This window comes from Oncorhynchus tshawytscha, linkage group LG14, assembly GCF_018296145.1.
Source record: "Oncorhynchus tshawytscha isolate Ot180627B linkage group LG14, Otsh_v2.0, whole genome shotgun sequence".
In the NCBI taxonomy this organism is placed as follows: Eukaryota; Metazoa; Chordata; class Actinopteri; order Salmoniformes; family Salmonidae; genus Oncorhynchus; species Oncorhynchus tshawytscha.
Genome location: NC_056442.1, coordinates 20976844 through 21000942, shown reverse-complemented (window position 1 = coordinate 21000942; position 24099 = coordinate 20976844). Strand labels below are relative to the sequence as shown.

The window sequence follows — 24099 nt, the reverse complement described above, 5'->3', positions numbered from 1 at the left end:
CAGGTAACAATTGTGTACATTTCTACTGCTCCCTAATGTCAATCTCTCTCTATCCCTTCAGTCTCCCAATACTGATGGTATAACACAGACTACACTGTAGTTTACATCAAAAACACAATCAGTGTATATTTGTAACCGGTTGGCGCGCCGAAAGCTACGGGTAGATGGCTAGATGCTCACGAACATCAACAGTGGGTCGTGTGTGTGAGGTAGAGAGAGTGGGAGACAGACAGACAGAAAGAACGTGATAGACATCAAGAGACCTTTTGTAATCAATACAAACAGAAGAAACATTGAGATTCTCCAACAAAGATATTGGCAAACTATTTTTACGTTTTGCATTCTAAGTGCGAGAGACGATCAAGAACCCTTCGTGGGACTGCAATTGAACAGTGAGAAGGCACAGATTATAACAATTGAAACAAAAATTACGCTTTGCGAGAAGAAGCTGCTCATTGTCGTGGATTGGCTTGGAGTCAATCAATTTGTAGCTCAACGTCAAGATAATAGAAAGAGGTAAGAAGATTAATTGGGCATGTTTGTTTTTCGACACAATTCAAAAGGGGCGCGTGCGTTCTCATGTCTACAGTGTGTTATTGTCTGCCTAGTTGGAGCTAAATATTTGGAATCTGGTATCTGGTCAAATGAGTGGGATGTATTGGCGAATAAATAATATAGGCAACATTTAATTTCCTGAAATATTGATGTGAATAAGGTATTGAGAACTTGTCTCAATGTGTATAGGCCTATGCATGCATAATATAAGTTGCATGATGGATATCAAATATATATATTTTCACTCATTGCATTTTATTTTGCAAAAATAACGTCTGTAAGAGCATTACTATTTTTTCAAATAGGCCTAAACTATAAAGGTCTCGACTTGTTTTTGTATGCAATAGATTCTAGTACCGTGAGGGTGTGTCCTTTTCACAGTATGATGTTGGTTCAGCCAAGTCGTCTCGTGCAGGGCAGACACACAATATTCAACCGTTTGTATAATTAGTTCTAGGCCAAATAGGTCTAAATGGTATGTAGAATGAATTATTTGAAGCGCCTGAATACACCCCCTGTCCACAATACTGGCAAGTCTAGTGGTAAAGCCACAGGTTAGGATCGGTGAAAGTGGCAGACTCGCGGAGCTCGCGCCAGGCACGGTGTCCATGATCAGCTAGCTAGACTATCTCGCCTTTGCAAATTCTAAAACACACTCGTGCACAGTTACGCAAACTACGGCTATGTCGTAATGTAGGTAACACCAGAGACACACTATAAGCAATAATGCTATAATATACCAACTGATACAATTATTCGTGAGTTAGTGTCCCTCCCAGTCTCCATTTTGGGCAGTGGTCGGGTGCGCGAAAAAAGCTTATCTGTGGATGATGGATATGTGGTAGGTAGCCTACAATAATTAAACTGAGGCACTTGTGTTTGTTCATCTGGCTGTCATGAGCGGTAGGGGCGTTCCACCAAATGATTACATTTTGGGTAGTGTAATTAAGTCCCAAAATGTTTTTATTTCACCTTATTTTAACATTATTTCATAAACAACACATGTTCGACTTAATGTAAACGTAATGTAAAATACGTTTTAGCATTTCAAGAAGTTAAATTGAAAAATGACTATTAAGCGCTTATTAAGTGCCAAATAAAGTAACAGAGTTGATGATTTAATCTTAAATAAGCCTGTGACAGGGGGAATTGAAGCTTGCTGTGTGCAACAGGGAGCGGCAGTTGAATGCAAGCTTCACAAAAAGATGTTCATTTGTAGCCGGTCTTTATGGGTAACAGGGTTAATGTATTATGGTCGACTCGCTCAGTTTTCCACCACAAAATACCCGAAAATGGCCAAAAGGAGTAGAACCAGCTCACCTGCCTTAACACTATGATTTGATTGTTAGATGTGCAATGTTTCTTTTGAAAAACAATATTTAAAAAATAAATGGTTTCACCATATTAAAACGAGAGTTCAGTTCACGGAGCAGGGTTGATCTCAAAGCAACAAAATAACTAGGGCTTTACAATGATGGGGGAAAACCTGGAGAAATGTACGTGGGTTACGTGGGTTAAAATCTTCCTAGAAGTCAGAGGGTGCACTGAGGGGCATGTCAAAAGGCAGAATTTTGTCACTTTAGCGAATTTTTTTTTTTTTTATGATAAAAATCTGATTTATGGAATTTGACATGTGGTCTGTATTAATTAAAGGGAGCTTTATATAATAGATTTTTTAAATTAAATATTGGCGCACAATTTCTTCTTCAAATATGAAAAGGCACTCTTCTAGTGGAACGACCCCATTGTATAAAGGCTTATGTTGAGCGTGAACAAGGATTAATTAACGCTTTGAATCTCATCACTGTGTCCCACCCCTTTCTTCTCTTCTCACGTAGTTAAGTTTTTCATGACAATACCATCTCGAGCCCACCTCCCTCCACTCGGCACACATCCCTCACTGACAGTATTTAGTACTTCGAATAGTAGTCAGCTGATGGAAACAGTTGCCATAGCAATACCATGGCAGTAGGCACGTCCAATGTCTTGTTGTCATGGAGATTTACAATCACTGCGATGGCAAAGATGCTAAGCCATAAGGCATGGGTCTTGCTCCAGAAAGGATCTTGATGCTCTGTATTTTGTGCTAATTCATCATTTGCTTGTTCAATTTGGGTTGTATTATAATACGTCTGGAACACTTAATGAGAATGAGAAGGTTGTAGTGAAGCGACAGATGTGGCACGCACACACACGCCTGAGAGCTAATCAGCGGTAGCGGCATTGTGGAGAGCTATAGGTAACTGCCAAAATAAAGGAAACACTTGAGTAAATGAGAGTTCTGGAAGCTCTGGTGTGGGTTGCTTTTTCCTGGTATGGTAAACGGCACTAAAATCATAGCCATTCTGGTGAACCATTTCTATCCATCTCTTCCAGGATGATTATGGCTATGCGTGGTCACTGAATGGCTTGATGAGCATGAAAACTATGTAAACCATATGCCATGGCCGTCTCAGTCACCAGATCTCAAACCAATTGAACACTTATTGGAGATTCTGGAGCGGCGCCTGAGACAAAACACCAAAAGATAGAATTTCTCGAGGAAGAATGGTGTCGCATCCCTCCAATAGAGTTCCAGACACTTGTAGAATCTATACCAAGGTGCATTGTTCCAGAGATGCATTGTATACCAAGGTGCATTGTTCCAGAGATGCATTGTATACCAAGGTGCATTGTTCCAGAGATGCATTGTATACCAAGGTGCATTGTTCCAGAGATGCATTGTATACCAAGGTGCATTGTTCCAGAGATTTCTGTCAGTCTTTAGCTGACACTAGGCTTCTTCTTAACCTCATTCAGCATTCTGCAATGTGCTCTTGCAGTTATCTTGGCAGGACAGCCACTCCTAGAGTGCTGAACTTTCTCAATTTATAGACAATTTGTCTTACCGTGGACTGATGAACATCAAGGCTTTTAGAGATACTTTTGTAACCCTTTCCAGCTTAATGCAAGTCAACAATTCTTAATCTGAGGTCTTCTGCGATCTCTTTTGTTCGAGGCATGGTTCAAATTAGGCAATACTTCTTGTGAATAGCAAATCCAAATTTTGTGAGTGTTTTTTACAGGGGAAGGCAGCTCTAACCAACATCTCCAATCTCGTCTCATTGATTGGGACTCCAGGTTAGCTGACTCCTGGCTCCAATTAGCTTTTGGAGAAGTCATTAGCCTAGGGCTTCACATACTTTTTCCCAACCTACACTGTGAGTGTTTAACTGATGTATTCAATATAGACAAGAAAGATTCAATCATTTGTGTGTTATTAGTTTAAGCGCACTGTGTTTTGTCTACTGTTGTGACTGAGATGAAGATCAGATTAAATTTGATGACCAATTTATGCAGAAATCCAGGTAATTCCAAATGGTTCACATTTTGCCACTGTATATATGGGAGCTTTTACATGAGTCTGGGTGTCCCAGATAAATAGCGATCAGTGCCAAATTGACGTAGAAATAAGAATAATGGGTAAGATCCATAGAGGAATCATGCTCCAGCAGTTAGATCACAATGCTCCCAAATATCATTTCACACAACGCAATGCACAATGCACTCTAAACTCTTAGAAAAAAAGTGCCATCTAGGATTTAAACGGGTTCTTTAGCTGTCCTCATATGAGTACCCTTTGAAGAAACCTTCTTGGTAACAAGTAGAACCCTTTCGAGTCCCATGTACAACCGTTAACAGTTTGAGCTCCATGTAGAACCATGGAACCAAAAAGTGATCTACATGGAACCTTTTTGGAACCATTTTGGCCTTTTGATCACCAAGATCATGGCCTTAGACACTCGCAAACAAAGGCGTGAGCGTTGAGGTGTGAAAAGATTCACACTCACACAGAGAAGGAAGATAAACAACGGGTCACAACACACGACAGCATTTCCACTATGACGTTCATTCCGATGTCTTCTTCCACATGCATAATTCATCATTCATGGTCTTGGGCTCGAGTCATAGCTCCCTCCCTGGGGATTGTTGCTTCTGTAGATGTCCACACCGACTTCACCCCAGGATGCGGCTGCTTCTGCCTCCGTTTCTGCCTGCCCTTCCCCCCTCTGCTCTACCCTTCCCCCTTCTAGCTCAGACAAAGCGAGGTGCTGGCAGCACCATGGGACTGAAACGTGACACATACAAACAATGGCGTGACAAAAGTGGGTTAAGGAGAGGCATAGAGGCCAGTGAATCGGGTGGCACTTCTCATTTCTAGCGAGGGAGGTGAACTCGAGTGTCTGTGTCACTAGCGCTGGCCTGGCTGGCGGTGCCACACCCCGACAGCAGCTTTCCCACGGGATTCTGAGAGATATGGCCAAATTGTCAACCTCTGATCTGAGAGGTAGAACTGGTTGAATTGCACTTTGCGATTCCAAATGCCTGTATGGCAAGATTCACATTTTTACATTTGTTCTGTTTTCATGAGCGTTTATGTCCGCTTGTTCTTACGTTGTCTTTTTGGTCTCGTCTCCTTCGCTCCTTCTGTGCTGTGTGCACCTCCCTATGTCCAAAGCCACACACCAAGCCCCTCCCCCCTGCCACTCACAAAAAACAGAGATGAGAGATCACTTCTTCCTCTCTGACAAGCGGTTTCAACTCACTATTTGCATTTGAGGTTTGTTCCAACAGAATCGGTCATACGGACACCGCAACACATGGAGACATTATTTGACTGTAATAGAGGAGACGTTAACCTTTCTAACCATAACTTTTTTATGTCTCACCTCTTCAAATTGCGTGCAGAGCAGACACTACTAAAATAGGAGTATCAATGAAGGTTGATTCTGGAAAATGTTGCCTAAGTATAATTTCAAAAGCCCTTAATTCATTAGAATATTGCTGACTGTTTGAAATGCAGTGCATTTGACCTTGAATTGTGCAACAACGTTTATTTAGAGGTACAGTATAGATTGTGAATCGGCCATTAAAAAAATTGGAAATATGATTTTTAGGCATATTGCAGAGCCCTAATATTCAACTCTGAGGTAAACACTACTGAATGGACCTCAGTGGCTTGTATTTGCTATCATGCCCCAGCCTCCTCCCTCGCCCCATTCGCTGTCATCCTTTTCCTATCCCTCCTTATCAGCTTGTTGAAAAGGTTAAAAGGGTTTTGAACATAAATACTTAGTTCTGGTTGGACTAATAGCTTGTACTGTGCTGCTCAGTCCTGTGTTTTGATTGTGTCTAACATAGTGTAGACTAGTAGTAGGTGCCTAATCCCCCTAAATGTCATCCAAGGTGTCACTTCGCCTTTACCTTCGCTATGTTAACGCGCTATCAGTACCATTAGCAAGGTAGCTTATGTGTAAGAGTTCTAAGTGGGGTCCTCTATGCCTCCCTCTCTCTGCATGCATACATGCATGCATACATATACACACACACACACACACACACATACATACATACATACATACATACATACATACATACATACATACATACATACATACATACATACATACATACATACATACATACATACATACATACATACATACATACATACAGTTGAAGTTGGAAGTTTACATACACTTAGGTTGGAGTCATTAAAACTCGTTTTCAACCACTCCACACATTTCTTGTTAACAACCTATAGTTTTGGTAAGTCGGTTAGGAAATCTACTTTGTACATGATACAAGTGATTTTTCCAACAATTGTTTACAGACAGATAATTTCACTTGTAATTCACTGTATCACCCTAAGTTGACTGCCTTTAAACAGCTTGGAAAATTCAAGAAAATGATGTCATGGCTTTAGAAGCTTCTGATGGGCTAATTGACATAATTTAAGTCAATTTGAGGTGTACTTGTGGATGTATTTCAAGGCCTACCTTCGAACTCAACGCCTCTTTGCTAGACATCATGGGAAAATCAAAAGAAATCAGCCAAGACCTCAGAAACAAAATTGTAGACCTCCACAAGTTTGGTTCATCCTTGGGAGCAATTTCTAAACGCCTGAAGGTACAACATTCATCTGTGCAAACAATAGTACGCAAGTATAAACACCATGGGACCACACAGCCGTCATACCGCTCAGGATGGAGACGCGTTCTATCTCCTAGAGATGAACGTACTTTGGTGCAAAAAGTCCAAATCAATCCCAGAACAACAGCAAAGGACCTTGTGAAGATCCTGGAAGAAACGGGTACAAAAGTATCTATATCCACAGTAAAACGAGTCCGATATCGACATAACCTGAAAGGCCGCTCAGCAAGGAAGAAGCCACTGCTCCAAAACCACCATAAAAAAACAGACTACGGTTTGCAACTGCACATGGGGACAAAGATCATACTTTTTTGAGAAATGTCCTTTGGTCTGATGAAACAAAAATAAAACTGTTTGACCATAATGACCATCGTTATGTTTGGAGGAAAAAGCCGAAGAACACCATCCCAACCATGAAGCAAGGGGGTGGCAGCATCATGTTGTGGGGGTGCTTTGCTGCAGGAGAGACCGGTGCACATCACAAAATAGATGGCATCACGCGGAAGGAAAATTATGTGGATATTTTGAAGCAACATCTCAAGACATCAGTCAGAAAGTTAAAGCTTGGTCGCATATGGGTCTTCCAAATGGACAATGACGCCAAGCATACTGAAAAAGAGTGTGCGAGCAAGGATGCCTACAAACCTGACTCGGTTACACCAGCTCTGTCAGGAGGAATGGGCCAACATTCACCCAACTTATTGTGGGAATTTTGTGGAAGGCTACCCGGAACGTTTGACCCAAGTTAAACTATTTAAAGGCAATGCCACCAAATACTAATTGAGTGCATGTAAACTTCTGACCCACTGGGAATGTGATGAAAGAAATGAAAGCTGAAATAAATCATTCTCTCTCTATTATTCTGACATTTCACATTTTTTTAAGAAAGTGGTGATCCTAACCTTCAGACAGGGAATTTTTACTCGAATTAAATGTCAGGAATTGTGAAAAACTGAGTTAAAATGCATTTGGCTAAGGTGTATGTAAACTTCTGACTTCAAATGAACATACTGTATATTTATATATATATATTTTATCTATATCTATATATCTATCAGATGGGTAAAAAGGACAGGATGTGATGATTGAATAAGGAAGAGGATAGGAATGCTGTGTTGAACAACGAGAGGGTGTAAAGTCAAAAGTCACAATGGCGCTTGACGGTGTTGAGGTTGTAGCAGCTGTTAGGCCTCAATCACCACTCAGATGAACCCGCCCCCCTCTAGGAGAAGACCTCGGCCACATCTGTTGATGTCTATTACCCTTCACAACACATCCTCATCCACTCTGTAGACTTCCTCCCTGCCTGTGTATCCCCTGCTTATGAGTAGCCCAGGGTTATAGGGCCTGGGATGGGTGGTGACTGACTGAATGAGAGGATCATGAATGCAACATTGTCCTATTTAGTGCAGCTAGGGAGGGTGGTGGGAGTAGACGCAACATCACAGAGCCAGACATAACAACCCACTAATGTTTGCTCTGTGGTGACTGTTGGTTGAGTGCTATGGTCCCAGTCATAACCCAGAACCTGTCTGGATATAGAAAACAGCAGGCATATTAAGCACACATACTGTTACCGGGTAGAATTGTGATAACATGCAACCAGGTAAAACATGCAGCCAGTTTACGGACTAAAATGAATCCACGTAACTGTGTGTAGAGACTTACTGTACTCGACTGAGAAGTCAGTTTGGCTTTTGCATGCGTTGCTCTTAATGCCATGAATGACCAATATGCAAAACGTGTAGATCAGTGAATAATTGCCTGCATTCAACATGACAACATAATGTGTGCTCTGAAGCCACTCTCCACCAGTTCATTAGGCCATTTGTTACCCATTTACTAAGTGCCCTATCATTAAGGAAATGACCTGCGTCCAGAACATGACTCCTCCCAGAAAAAACGTCAACCCTGTGACCATGGGGCTGGGCTCGCCACATAAAGCTGTTTCAAGGGCAAGGTCTTTAAGGGAGTTTGGAGGTGAACAGTGGACAAGCAGCATCTGGACTGTGATGCTATGCTAATGGCTTGGGTCCTGTTTAGCCGAATGTGTTCTCTCCCCCGCAATCTTCATGGTGGTATCAATAAAGAATACGCTCCATGGGAAGTGGGGCACAGAACATGGAGAACATAGATGGAAAGAGAGACGGGAAAAGAGAGGAGAGGAGAGGAAAAACAATGGAGGGATTGGTGTCATCTCTTTGCCTGGAGGGCAAGTTTCTTTCCATAAAAAGCCTGAATCTACTGTGGTATTGTAACCATCTTGTCTTTTGTCTGTATTGGGCCCATCTTCAACCCATTACTCTCATAACTCCGGCAGCTTGGCAACTTTTACATCTAGTTTCTATTCCCACCAAGATGTCTGTGTAGTACTGGTTTGAGAATGTATCTGAAAAATAGACACTTGATTGGTAAAAAAATTAATGGACCAATACATATCTGTCTGCAGGCATTGGGGCTCACAGCTGCCTGATTTAGTATCATTATCTATCTGCCAGTGTATGTTTCATTTAATGTTATGTCATAAGAATAAAGTTTAGTGGGTTACACAACAGGTTGGTTCAATACACGGGTGATGTGGGAGCCGTTTTCCAACCTTGCATATGTGTCTGTCTGAGCATGTGTGTCTTGGTGTGTATGTGCGTGGCATGCAACCAACTAACACAGTTCTCTCTCGCTCTATTTCTTTCTCTCTCTCTTTCTGCAGTTACCATGGAAACTGTTCTGTTCTTCCTCTTTTCACTCCTGGTGTATGTGGCTGGTAAGTGCCCCCTCCACTACCACCAACACCACTACCACCAACACCACTACTGCTCTATCCACAGGGAGGCAGGAGACACAGGGGGAGGGCCGTGGCATGACATGGCAGGCATGGGGTTTTGACTGAACATTAATGGACTGACTTGTTCTAGAGCCTGAGGCTTCCTTCATTTGCATGCGTAGTACAGTGTGTCTGTGTGTTGATATGTATATCCCAAGTATAATGTAATATACTGTATATCCCAAGTTTAATGTACTATACTGTATATCCCAAGTATAATGTACTGTACTGTATATCCCAAGTATAATGTACTATACTGTATATTCCAAGTATAATGTACTATACTGTAAATTCCAAGTACTATGTAATATACTCCATATCACAAGTATATTTAGGCCATGACACACACACACACGCATTAACTGTAACTCTGCCACACACACACACATTATTATGCCATTAAGATTCTAAGTGTGAAGTCATGGGTTCAGTACATCACTGGAGAGAGCAACTGAGCCATCCATGTCATCTGGTGTTATCCAGACTCTTGCTTGTCGCCAATCGGACGAACCTTCCACATTCTATTGCTTTGGCGTTTTCCCACCTGTCTTCAGTTCACATTCTTTTCCACCTCCCTCTTTTCCTGCCCTCCTTTCTTCTCCCTGTATCCCCTCCATCCTTTCATCTGTGTTTTGTTCACACCTTCTGTTCTGGTTTCTCTTCCTTTCCTCCTTTCTTCTTTTGTCTCTCGTCTCCGTCTCCAGACTATACATCTCTCCTTTTCCCTCTTCCCTTTCTCCATCTCCAGATGTACATTTTCCTCCATTAATCTCCCTCCCACTAGAATTCCTTGTTTTTCGTGCACTCACTCCCCATTCAGTGTGACTCTCTGTCTGTTGATATGAGTATACATGCTGAGTGCACACACACACACACACACACACACACACACACACACACACACACACACACACACACACACACACACACACACACACACACAATGGGGTTGTGGAACAGATATAAAGTCTGGGGTTTGTGCACTGGGCCAGACAGTGTTTGTGTACTGGGGAATTTAGGAAATGAATTGACACAGGGAGCGAGGGTTGAAATAATAGAGTAGGGGAGGAGGAGGAGGACAGGGAGGTAACTGAGGTAGTCCATTCAACAAATCCTCCACAAGGCCAGTGCCATTGTACAACCGGATGTGAATATCGTAACCTGTCAAGATCCCTAACCAAACTCTGGATGTGAATACCGTAACCTGTCAAGATCCCTATCCAAGCTCTGGATGTGAATACTGTAACCTGTCAAGATCCCTATCCAAGCTCTGGATGTGAATACCGTAACCTGTCAAGATCCCTATCCAAGCTCTGGATGTGAATACTGTAACCTGTCAAGATCCCTATCCAAGCTCTGGATGTGAATACCGTAACCTGTCAAGATCCCTATCAAGATCCCTATCCAATCTCTGGATGTGAATACCGTGAAGATCCCTACCAAGCTCTGGATGTGAACCTGTCAAGATCCCTATCCAAGCTCTGGATGTGAATACCGTAACCTGTCAAGATCCCTATCCAAGCTCTGGATGTGAATACCGTAACCTGTCAAGATCCCTATCCAATCTCTGGATGTGAATACCGTAACCTGTCAAGATCCCTATCCAAGCTCTGGATGTGAATACCGTAACCTGTCAAGATCCTATCCAAGCTCTGGATGTGAATACCCTGTCAAGATCCCTAAAGCTCTGGATGTGAATACTGTAACCTGTCAAGATCCCTATCCAAGCTCTGGATGTGAATACCGTAACCTGTCAAGATCCCTATCCAAGCTCTGGATGTGAATACCGTAACCTGTCAAGATCCCTATCCAAGCTCTGGATGTGAATACCGTAACCTGTCAAGATCCCTATCCAATCTCTGGATGTGAATACCGTAACCTGTCAAGATCCCTATCCAATCTCTGGATGTGAATACCGTAACCTGTCAAGATCCCTATCCAAGCTCTGGATGTGAATACCGTAACCTGTCAAGATCCCTATCCAAGCTCTGGATGTGAATACCGTAACCTGTCAAGATCCCTATCCAAGCTCTGGATGTGAATACCGTAACCTGTCAAGATCCCTATCCAAGCTCTGGATTTGAATACCGTAACCTGTCAAGATCCCTATCCAAGCTCTGGATGTGAATACCGTAACCTGTCAAGATCCCTATCCAAGCTCTGGATTTGAATACCGTAACCTGTCAAGATCCCTATCCAAGCTCTGGATGTGAATACCGTAACCTGTCAAGATCCCTATCCAAGCTCTGGATGTGAAAACCGTAACCTGTCAAGATCCCTTTCCAAGCTCTGGATGTGAATACCGTAACCTGTCAAGATCCCTATCCAAGCTCTCTCTCTTGCTCTCTTTTTCTTGCTCTCTCGCTCTCTCTCAGCAGTCGCAGACCCATGTGCCGAGGGTGAGTAGCCTGTCTGTAATCAATGTGTTTAACCATGTTAACCCCAGCCCCATTATACTACTAGGTATGTACAGCATTGAGAACTGCTACGATCGTTAGCTGTTCTATATGGCTAGTATCTCATTTCCTTGCCTTTCTCAGTGCCTGTATTTTCAGATGGTGAAAAGGAGAAGAAAGAGGTGGACCCATTTGTCTATGGTAAGTAGACCCCTGTTAGTGGGTCTTGAGGCTCTTCCCCATCAACTGACAATGTTGCAATAGCCATGAAAGAAGACTTTCATACGTAGCCGTCCCTCCTCTCTGTCTGTGTAGACTATCATAGCCTGCGGATCTGTGGACTGGTCTTTGGTGTGGTACTCTTCGCGCTGGGCATCCTCCTCATCCTCAGTAAGTCTTCATACTTCAGTAAGTCTAACTTCGCCACACATACTTATTGTCTCTTTGATTGTTGATTTTAAGATCATGATCATGACTTGTTGTCCATTCTAGGCCGGAAATGTCGCTGCTGTCCCAATCAGGAGAAGAAGCTCAAGTAAGTCAGCAATTGTGCCTGATTGGTCGATTACATTTCTGCTCTGTTGTTATGGGGCTGTGTTCTCCATCTCTGGTCACCATGACAACCAATGTCTATCGCAGGGCCCCTGGAGACGAAGAGGCTACGGCAGAGACCCTGATCGTGTCCAAAGGTGAGAGATTTGTCTCTACCCACTCACCCCTCACACACCCACTGGAACAACCTTGACACCAATCCATAGTTGTGTTCAACCATTGGGAATGATTCTTCGTAGTCGATGCCTAGGTTCCCCCTATGTTTCGGCCACTTTGAAATGACTACTCCAACCTCGATGACTTTTCATGAGGTCATATGAGTTTACTTGATTCCCCCTCTTCTGTCCGAACACAGCTAAGGAGCCAGAGCCCGAGCCTGAAGCTAAGGCTGAGAACTGAGTCAGCCCAACCAGACTGCCTCTCCACCTGACTGACGATCAACCATATCTGCCACTGAACAACCAGTGGTGGAAAAAGTACCCAATTGTCATATCTGAGTAAAAGTAAAGATTCCACAATAGAAAATGACTCAAGTAATAGTGAAAGTCACCCAGTAAAATACTACTTGAGTAAAAGTCCAAAAGTATTTGATTTTAAATATACTTAAGTATCAAAAGTAAATGTAATCTCAAAAATGTATCAAAGTATAAATCATTTCAAATTCCTTATATTAGGCAAACCAGGATGGTCATGGGCACACTTCAACACTCAGACATCATTTACAAACAAAGCATTTGTGTTTAGTGAGACCGCCAGATCAGAGGAAGTAGGGATGACCAGGGATGTTCTCTTCAAATGTGTGAATTGGACAATTTTACTGTTCTGTTAAGCATTCAAAATGTAACGAGTACTTTTGGTTGTCAGGGAAAATGTATGGATTAAAAAGTACATTATTTTCTTTAGCTGTAAATGTAAAAGTTGTCAAAAATATAAATAGTAAAGTACTTAAGTGGTACTTTAAAGTATTTTTACTTAAGTACTTTACACCACTGTGAACCATTACCTAAGGACCAACACAATAATGATGATGACGATGGCAACAAAGATGATGACGCTGACAAGGATGATGCAGAAGAATTATGAAGAATGAAGACGATGCAACAGGAATACTGTGCGACCACAGGACAAGGGATAGGAGTGTGTAGAGGTGGGTGGGGGGGATAATGCAGATGTAAATCAACCTTGAACCTATTGTTCCGTGCTCTGTGCCCGTGTACGTGTCTCAGTGATCTTGTGTGTACCTGTGCCTTTCTGCAACAGTTTGACGTCTTAGCCAGTGACACCTTTTTGCAGATCGCCTTTACCACAGTTCTTAATAATTAGAGATGTGTCAAGAAATGTTGTTCGTGTTTGTGTTTAGCTTATATTCTGTGTTTCTATCGTCTTTAGGTTCTAGACGTCACTGTTTGCTATATTTTTTTCAGAGTTGTTATTATCACTTTCACTCTTGTAACAATTGTCCTTAATGACGTTTATCACGTGGTAGATTATATACAATATATACACTACCATTCAAAAGTTTGGGGTCACTTAGAAATGTCCTTGTTTTTTTTTTAAGAAAAGAGCATTTTATGTCCATTAAAATATCATCAAATTGATCAGAAATACAGTGTAGACATTGTTAATGTTGTGAATGAATATTGTAGCTGGAAACTGCACATTTTTTATGAATATCTACATAGTGCAGAGGCCCATTATCAGCAACCATCACTCCTGTGTTCCAATGGCACCTTGTGTTAGCTATTCCAAGTTAAGCATTTTCAAAGGCTAATTGATCATTAGAAAACCCTTTTGCAATGATGTTAGCACAGCTGAAAACTGTTGATCTGATTAAAGAAGCAATAAAACTGGCCTTCTTTAACCTAGTTGAGTATGTGGAGCATCAGCATTTGTGGGTTCGATTACAGGCTCAAAATGGCCAGAAAAAAATTACTTTCTTCTGAAACTTGTCAGTCTATTCTTGTTCTGAGAAATTAAGGCTATTCAATGTGAGAAATTGCCAAGAAACTGAAGATCTTATACAATGCTGTGTACTACTCCCGTTACAGAACAGCACAAACTGGCGCTAACCAGAATAGAAACAGGAGTGGGAGGCCCCGGTGCACAACTGAGCAAGAGGACAAGTACATTAGAGTGTCTAGTTTGAGAAATGGACCCCTCACACGTCCTCAACTGGCAGCTTCATTAAATAGTACCCGCAAAACACCAGTCTCAACGTCAACAGCACAGTTGCAAAGAAAAAGCCATATCTCAGACTGGCCAATAAAAATGAAATATTAAGATGGGCAAAAGAACACAGACACTGGACAGAAGAACTCTGCCTAGAAGGCCAGCATCCTGGAGTCGCCTCTTCACTATTGACGTTGAGACTGGTGTTTTGTGGGTACTATTTAATAAAGCTGCCAGTGAGGCATCTGTTTCTCAAACTAGACAAACTGTTTCTGGCCATTTTGAGCCTGTAATCGAACCCACAAATGCTGATTCTCCAGATACTCAACTAGTTTAAAGAAGACCAGTCTGAGCTTTTAGCAGTTTTCAGCTGTGCTCACATAATTGCAAAAGGGTTTTATAATGATCAATTAGCCTTTTAAAATTATAAACTTGGATTAGCTAACACTATGTGCTATTGGAACACAGGAGTGATGGTTGCTGATAATGGGCCTCTGCACTCCTATGTAGATATTTCATTAAAAATCAGCCGTTTCCAGCTACAATAGTCATTTACAACATTAACGTCTACACTGTATTTCTGATCAATTTGAGGTTATTTTAATGGACAAAAAAAAAATGTTTTATTATTTTTTTAAACAAGGACATTTCTAAGTGACCCAAAACTTTTGAACTGTAGTGTACATGTAATATATACTAGTATAAATACCCTATACACAGTATACAGTTCTAGCTATATATATTTCAAATATGTGTGCATGTGTGGGTACATGAGTTTGGGTGGTTTGTAAGTGTGTCTGAGAGGTTGTGTGTATTTGGCTGTGTTGCGCCTCACACACACGAGAATGCAACTGCCACAGTTTGCTGACCAAGCACAAGAATGCATCAGAGTTAACTAGGAGCTCACCAACAGTAGTCACTAGTGAAGTGAGCTCCTACATCAGCTGTATCACTGCCTTGTCCTAGACAACCGTCCAATCTAGTCTCCTGCTCTGTCATTGGCCGTGCCAGGGCGATACCGCCCTCAGAGGCAGGCTATGATTGGACGGTTCCCACACCCACACCAGTGCGGCAAATCTGTGTCCTCTTATTGTTTAGTTGAGAGGTTTACGGTAGCCGGTTGCAAAAATCAGTCTCAACCCATGGTGTCTCTCTGTTTAGCGTTGTGTGATCGACCATGCGGTTAGTTAGTGAGAGAGCGGGTCCTACGTGTGACTGAGAGAGTGTGTGTAGATACTAAGTGTGTCAGAGTCATAGTTTTAGCCGCCAGAATTAGGTGAAGGAAATCAAAGAAAAAGATAATTTGCTCTGTGTCAGACGTCAGGTAAAGCTTACGGTCACGCGGTCAGATGCATGGAGTCTTATGCAGAGAGTCATTGTTACAACCAACAACAACAAAACACACTGTCACGACAATAAGTAACTAACTCTGTTCACTCTGCGCATGAGGTTGTACTGTATAGCTGTATTTTGTGCTTTTGACATCGAAATAAAAGAGTCTTATCGCCAATAACCTTCCCCTATTTGTTTACTTAATACAGTTTTAGTTGTAACGTTGTGGTTTACATGTATAGTTGACTTATTTGGAGAAAAATAGCCACCAACCACTGCTCTCACCAGTGATTCTGGTCATAATTGTGGTAAGCTACAAAGTCACACTACCAAGAACTACAACACAATGACAGTGCAATAAACCTGCCCATTTCTAACTCAAAGTCAATCAAGGTTGCGGGAGTGCTACTTCAAAAGTAGGTTACAAAGTGGCATGCATTTCCTCCTAGGTTAGTCACAGTAATGTGAACACTGTGCCTCAAATGATTCCAAAGGTTACCATCTCACACTATATATCGGCTCTGAAGGCCACGCTTTATAGGCCTGTAAACATGTAACTGGATGGCTGGTGGGGTAGGGAAGGCCGTAAGGCCGGACAGGCTGAATTATGAGGGGGGTAGACGAGGAAGGAGGTGACTGGACTGCAGCTGGCTACAGAGACAGAAGGAAGCACAACTGAGAGGATCTCACATAGCCAGAGGAGCCTTCCAACACCACAGGTGAGTCCAACCTGGATCTCCCGAATGCTATGGCTAGAGATTGATAGGCCGTTGGTGCTTCAAATACATAATACTCGGTGATACCGAGGAGTACTTGTTGGATAAGTGTATACCTACTCGTTGAATGATTGTTTATTTAACTCATAAGCAATCACTGCTCGTTAGTTTGGAACCACTGTGGAGTTGGGGAAAGGGCCAGCTATTCATGCATCATCTGCTTTTCATTCCAAACTTTATCATATCAATAACATGGTGTATTACTCTTCTATACATGTATATTGATCAGTGGAAAGGGAAAACTGTACTGGTCTAAAATGACATTGTATGATATTATCGGACAAGCGACAAGCTTTTATTGATGTTGACTTTTGTCAGGGTGCTCTACAAATCACACCAAATGTTATTTGTCACATGCGCCGAACGCAACGGTTGTAAACTTTAGCGCAAAATGCTTGCTTTATGAGCCCTTCCCAACGACGGCAGAGTTAAAAAATAATAACAATCCCATATTGAGGACATGTGAAGCAGAAATATTCTTGTCCCACATGAATGAATGCCTTTCAGAGGGTGATTGTAGAGGGTGTCAAGGTTAATGAGTTGAGTTGACGTTTAGGCAGTTGCTAAAGTATGTCACTCATGCATCGAAAAACCACACACACAGAATACTTGAACACATACGTTTACACACAGGCACATACACTCTCACATATTTCACAACTAGTACTTACACACGCGTGAGACTGTCCGAAGAAAATGGACTCAGGGATATTTGGATCTTACAATCCATGTAAGTTAATGATTAAAGGCACAGAGATTTAGATCAAAAGAACAGAACAGTGTACTGTGTGCCTGTGTGCCTGTGTGCGTGCGTGCGTGTGTGTGTTTGTGTGTGTGTGTGTGTGTAAATCAATATCTTTACTACCCTCTCTAGCAATTAGTCAGATATCAAGGCTAAATATGAAGAACCAGCGAAACCAATTTGTTTGGACTTCTAGAGTTCCTTAACCTGTCAACAGACTTTCATATAAGCTGGATAAAACCCTTAAAAAACATTCCCCAGATTTATTAAAAACAGATGATTGAATTGTAATCTGTCTGAATCCATAACCACGAGACAGTGGGTTTCAGAACTAACAGAATTCCTGTTTTCATTGGTAATGCTACTGACATAAATTATTTGCTAACTAGACAAACAAAAATATGTTACATATTGACTAATTTTACCCCGTCAGCGATGCCGGTGTCAAACCAAAACAGATTTTCTAAGCATACCATACTACAATGAATGACTAGGGACCCAGCAAATGTTATTGTAGACATGGATATAGCTTTTGTATATCTCATACTCATTTCCTTCATCCTAACAGCCACTCACACAGACCAGCCATCATGTCCGCTGCCGGAGGTACGTTTTACATCACTGAATTTCAATTACCGGTACTAGACACAAATAACCCGTTTTGTCCCCCGAGAAGTTTAACGTTTTGACTCTCCTTGTTAGATTGTAGCTCATGATGATTTTCCATTATACATTTCATTTGTCCTATATACACACAAAAAAAGATTTACAATCTGGAGATCATGCCCATAGGTGTCCCCTCTAGTCTCAGTTCTCTGTTATACCATGGGTTTTATCAGGCAATAGCCACAACCTGTGGCCTGATCATGTTTCATGTACATCATTAGCCTGTCAGGTAACGGGCAGAACGCCACAGGGAATCATGTTCTAGCCACATAGTAAACATTCATTTACGATGCTGTGGCTACAGAGACCGACACAAGCTGTCTAGCTCCGCAGTGCACTGTACATACATGCAGTACATATCCCAAAGCACCTTCACAAACTCAAACAAACCACTCTGTCACTACTGCCTCCCGTTGACCGAGTGAGAAACAACATATTGGTGTGATCTGCTCTGGGAGATTTACCTTGACTTTCTGTGGGCCAGGTTTACTTTTGAGTCTGTCTTATATTGTTAGAAACCAGGTCATGCGAACCCTGGATGCTGATTGGCTGAAAACCATGGTACTGAATATGAGACAATATACCACGGGTATAACGCAAAACTACTTGTTTACTGTTCGTATTACGTTGGTAACCTGTTTATAATAGCAATAAGGTACCTCAGGAGTTTGTGGTAGCCTCCAAACCTAGGCCCCCCCAGATGGCAATAACAGCCACAGGGCTGGGACAACAGTACGTTTCTCTGTCTATTCTATTTCTGTCACTCCTCTGAGTGTACTGGCCTGTAGAGTGTGGATATCCTCTTGGATCTTATCTTGTGTTCTCTGCTCTCTCCTCAGCTCCCGAGTACGACCCTGATGCAGAATTTGTGTATGGTAAGAGACAACAAAATGATACTGCACAAAAATGGTTTTCTGATAAAGATAGTCATTTGGTAATTTCATAATGCCTAATGGCACGGAGAGAATGAGTGACAGACAGACAGACAGACAGACAGACAGACAGACAGACAGACAGACAGACAGACAGACAGACAGACAGACAGACAGACAGACAGACAGACAGACAGACAGACAGACAGACAGACAGACAGACAGACAGACAGACAGACAGACAGACAGACAAAGAGACAGACAAAGAGAGAGAGAGAGAGAGAGAGAGATATGTTACCATAGGTGAGCTTATGATGAGTGTGTCCTCTGTGTTGTAGACTACCAGACTCTTCGTATTGGAGGTCTGACCTTCGTTGCAGTCATCATGATCCTGTCGGTTCTCCTGCTGGCCAGTGAGTCTCCAGGCCAGACTGTGTGTGTGTGTGTGTGTGTGTGTGTGTGTGTGTGTGTGTGTGTGTGTGTGTGTGTGTGTGTGTGTGTGTGTGTGTGTGTGTGTGTGTGTGTGTGTGTGTGTGTGTGTGTGTGTGTGTGTGTGTGTGTGTGCACTCTCTCCAACCTGACTGACTTAAAGCGATTAAACTACCCCACCTTAAACCAAGTTATTGATAGTGTTCTCTATTACCTTGCTGTCTGGGGGCATGGGGAGTGCTGTAATAGGCTGTATCATCATTACTCACTGATTGGTTTTCTCTCTCATCCCCTAGGCAACAAAATCCGCAGGTGTGGAAAGCCCAGGGTGAGTGTCCTCATATCAGACAATGGAATACAAATAAGATGAGAGATAGGCTACATCTTGAGTATGAAAGGCAGTCCACATCCCTCCTCCAACGGTCAATCAATGAATATGTGGTGTTGTAGAAACCGTAGGGATCCATTGAGCAAGTTGCTCTCAGAGAAAGCAGTTGTGAAGCAGTATTTAAGTGACATCTGCTGGTCATTTTGAGACATAGAGTAAGGGGTCTGGAAGACAAACTTGGCTGAAGCGCTTGGCTCCTATAAGGAGCATAGGCCGTTGATGAATGCCCTCCATCTCACTCGGTTTGGGACACATTCTTCCAGGTCACACCAGTTGTGGCAGCTCTCAGTCATTTCTGCCTTGACTTCTCTCCTCCAAGTGTTTCTTGGGTACTGGAAGAATACGAGATTATTCATGAATGAGGAATCATGGTCCACAATGTACTGTACAATACCGTACTCCTAACGAATCAGTTATACATATTACTATATGTAATAGTACCAGTAATTCAGGCATTCATTTACAGTCGTACCAAAATCCACGAGTTAAATACTTGTCTATGTTAGATCTACTACACCTGAAGGGGGGAATATAAATGGCATCGTAACAGTCACTATTTCCACAAGAGAATATCCAGTGAAGATCCAGTGAGTTCTGTTGTTAACGTCTTGTCCCTCTGCTATGTGTGTTCCAGGAAAGAAAGGTCGAAGAGAAACCCCTAGCGTAGGACGGCTGGGCGCTTGTATGTTGTTGACTGTAATGTGTGAGACTGCATTCCTTTTTGTATTGATAAACTGTGGACCCACTGTCGCTGTCCTGTGTTTTACTACAAAGTATGTTTGAAAATCAACCTGTGTAAATGTGTTAGGGTGTTCTACCGGGACGGCCAGGTAGCCTATCCGTGAAGAGCGTTTGAAAAATCTGTCCACGCGCCATTGAGCAAGGCACTTAACCCCTGTAAGTCGCTCTGGATAAGAGCATCTGCTAAAATGCAAAGTAGTCACTGGGATTGTAACTCTATGGTGTTAGGCATATACTGACTGGCCAACTAGTTCTATAGCCTCCGTGTTAGCAGAAGCCTACAATGAACCACAGCCAAGTGGTCTCGATATTAAATGGCTCAGAAAGTTAAGTGCCCAGTAACCATAAAATGTGATGGTTCAAACCCTGCTGTCGCCTCTCAATTGTTTCGGTAATGAATGAAGTTGGAGACGGTCCCATCCCTACATGTAACATATGTGGCCACGAGATGGCAGCAAAACATTATTTGGCCATGGCCATAGACTTGTCTTGCGCTATTTATCACACCTGAAAAACTAACGAGGGGGGTTTCATTAGCAGGATTCCGTTGCAAAACGTTTCATCTGTTTAATCCGAAAGCTGTTGAGTTCCGAAATTGTAGTTCAGTCGTGTCCTTCGTTGTTTTTTTTTAAACACAAAAAAAAACGAGTGGAAGAAGTTGGATGGAACTTACTTCCGCTTTGGAGCGTGGAAGAATTGTTCATTTACAGATGTGTGCAGCTTGTGCCAAACACTTCGTACACTATTCGGATTGGAAAGGCAATGAGCGGAAACCATAAAGTTAAAATGAACTACAACTTCCGTTTTTTTTAAGAACCCAACAGCATTTACGAAACGTTGTGCGAGCGTTTGGAGTAAACGGTTTCTGTTGCGCATTTTAATAGACCAGTAGGCTTAGCAGTGTCCTTCTGTAAACACCATCCTCCACCCCCACAACAGCCACACTGTGTTAGGGCGTACAAACACACACATACATACACATACCCACTAATTTAGCTGTCATCATTATATTGTGAACATAATCTTTCGCTCTCTTTCAACGTGTTCTTGATCACCCTCTCCCTCTCTCTCTCACACACACACACACACACACACACACACACACACACACACACACACACACACACACACACACACACACACGCTCATGCATGCATGCAGGCAGGAACACACACACCTACCCTGTAGGCTAAATGGGTGAATATCTTATGGACATTTAACAAAACAGCCAAAATTGTGGCTTAGAGTCTCAGCTATTACAAATCATCCCATCTTTTATGTGCTATCCTTTCCATGAATTCCCATGATCTTGCAATCTGTCATAGGCAGGCCTAAAATAGCCTAGATAGTAACTACCTCTACCAATTTTTTTATTTGACCTATTTTATAGTCACATCATTATTAGCCTATGTAGTCTAAGATAGAGTAATGGATGTTATTGTACAGTTTCCAATGTAACTGAACGTAGACCATGCCTAGTGTAACGATTTTCGTCGTCGGATGAGGAAGAGTAGTCGGACCAAAGCGCAGCGTGGTAAGTGTTCATGATTGTTTATTGAACTGAACACTAATACAAAATAACAAGAGAATAAATGAAACCAAAACAGTCCTGTAAGGTGCAAACACTAAACAGAAAATAACTACCTACAAAACCCATGTGGGAAAAAGCTACCTAAGTATGGTTCCCAATCAGAGACAACGATAAACAGCTGTCCCTGATTGAGAACCATACCCGGCCAAAACAAAGAAATACAAAACATAGAAAAAGGACATAGAATGCCCACCCAAATCACACCCTGACCAAACCAAAATAGAGACATAAAAAGCTCTCTACGGTCAAGGCGTGACACCTAGGCTAAAGACGAGGCCTAGACAACGTGAAATGTGTTGCACCCAATGACTTCGGAAGGTATTCAGACCCCTTGCCTTTTTCCACATTTTGTTACGTTACAGACTTATTCTAAAATTGATTAAATAGTTTTTTATCCTTCATCAATCTACACACAATACCGCATAAAAAAACTGAAATATGACATTTACATAACTATTTACTCAGTACTTTGTTGAAGCACCTTTGGCAGCGATTACAGCCTCGAGTCTTCTTGGGTATGACGCTACAAGCTTGGAACACCTGTATTTGGGATTCTCTCCCATTTTTCTCTGCAGATGCTCTCAAGCTCTGTCAGGTTCGATGGGGAGAGTTGCTGCACAGCATGTTTCAGGTCTCTCCAGGGATGTTCGATCGGGTTCAAGTCCAAGCTCTGGCTGAGCCTCTCAAGTACATTCAAAGACTTGTCCCGAAGCCACTCCTGCGTTGTCTCTGGAGCTCTGTCAGAGTGACCATCGGGTTCTTGTTCACCTCCCTGACAAAGGCCTTTCTCCCCCAATTGCTCAGTTTGGCCAGGCGGCCAACTCTAGGAAGAGTCTTGGTGCTTCCAAACTTCTTCCATTTCAAACTTCTTCAGGATTGGTGGGTCCCCTGCGGGACGGTTGAGCAGATGTAGGCTAATGTGATAAGCATGAGGTTGTAAGTAACAAGAACATTTCCCAGGACATAGACAAATCTGATATTGGCAGAAAGCTTTAATTCTTGTGCATCTAACTGCACTGTCCGATTTACAGTAGCTATTACAGTAAAATAATACCATGCTATTGTTTGAGGAGAGTGCACAGTTTTGATCATAAAAACTTATTAATAAACAAATTAGGCACATTTGGGCAGTCTTGATTTTAAAAAATAACAGAAATGCAATGGTTCAGTGAATCAGACCAACATTTTTGCAATACACTGCTGTCATCTGGTGGACAATACCTAAATTGCACCTGGGCTGGAATAATACATTATGGCCTTTCTCTTGCATTTGAAGATGATGGTATAATTTTTTTAATTAAAAAAAAATGTGTATTATCTTTTACCAGATCTAATGTGTTATATTCTCCTTCTCCTATATTCTCCTACACTCCTACAAACTTCGAAGTGTTTCCTTTAAAATTGTGCCAGGAAAATGCCTGTCTTTGCTTTAGGGCCTGATCTACAGGCCGTTAGATTTGTGTATGTCGTTTTAGGCAAACATTTAAAAAGGGTCCGATCCTTAGAATGATGTAGGCCACTGTGTTCTTGGGGACCTTCAATGCGAGTATCATAGGGGAGGGTCTTAATTCTTATGCAAAAAAGGTATCTGTTTTTTATTTTTTACAAATTTGAAAAAAAATCTAAAAACCTGTTTTTGCTTTGTCATTAAGGGGTATTGTGTGTAGATTGATGAGGGAAAAAAGATTTGATCAACTTTAGAATAAGGCTGTAATGTAACAAAATTTGGAAAAACTGAAGGGGTCTGAATACTTTCCAAATGCACTGTATAGGCCACTGCACATATACAGCTGAAGTCAGACGTTTACATACATTTAGGTTGGAGTCATTAAAACTCATTTTTCAACCACTCCACAAATTTATTGTTAACAAGCTATGGTTTTGGCAAATCGGTTAGGACATCTACTTTGTGCATGGCGCAAGTAATTTTCCCAACAATTGTTTACAGACAGATTATTTCACTTATAATTCACTGTATCACAATTCCAGTGGGTCAGAAGTTTACACACACTAAGTTGACTGTGCCTTTAAACAGCTTGGAAAATTCCAGAAAATTATGTCATGGCTTTAGAAGCTTCTGATAGGCTAATTTACAT

At 41.9% G+C, this 24099-nt stretch overlaps 2 protein-coding genes across 6 annotated transcripts; both read left to right on the top strand.

The window, feature by feature from the left end:
- Positions 1–12871, top strand: LOC112266749 (FXYD domain-containing ion transport regulator 6). Of its 5 annotated transcripts, none has more exons than XM_024444518.2 (7): positions 1–516; positions 9236–9289; positions 11905–11946; positions 12061–12153; positions 12238–12280; positions 12385–12434; positions 12653–12871. In XM_024444518.2, the coding sequence occupies exons 2-7, from the start codon at positions 9241–9243 to the stop codon at positions 12694–12696; spliced, it is 321 nt and encodes a 106-aa protein (XP_024300286.1). In that variant the 5' UTR covers positions 1–516; positions 9236–9240; the 3' UTR covers positions 12697–12871. The 5 variants fall into 5 exon arrangements, with proteins under 5 accessions (XP_024300286.1, XP_042153071.1, XP_024300284.1 ...); XM_042297137.1 differs by having other exon boundaries at positions 3–516; positions 12061–12135; positions 12653–12870; XM_024444516.2 differs by having other exon boundaries at positions 3–516; positions 11890–11946; positions 12653–12870.
- A 3563-nt stretch (positions 12872–16434) lies between these two features.
- On the top strand, positions 16435–20417 carry LOC112267551 (sodium/potassium-transporting ATPase subunit gamma-like; the record flags this gene model as incomplete). Its single annotated transcript, XM_042297135.1, has 6 exons — positions 16435–16517; positions 17885–17922; positions 18822–18857; positions 19193–19267; positions 19580–19611; positions 20306–20417. Coding segments are annotated over 6 exons (297 nt in total), but the record flags the coding sequence as incomplete, so codon positions are not given.
- Positions 20418–24099: the final 3682 nt, after the last annotated feature.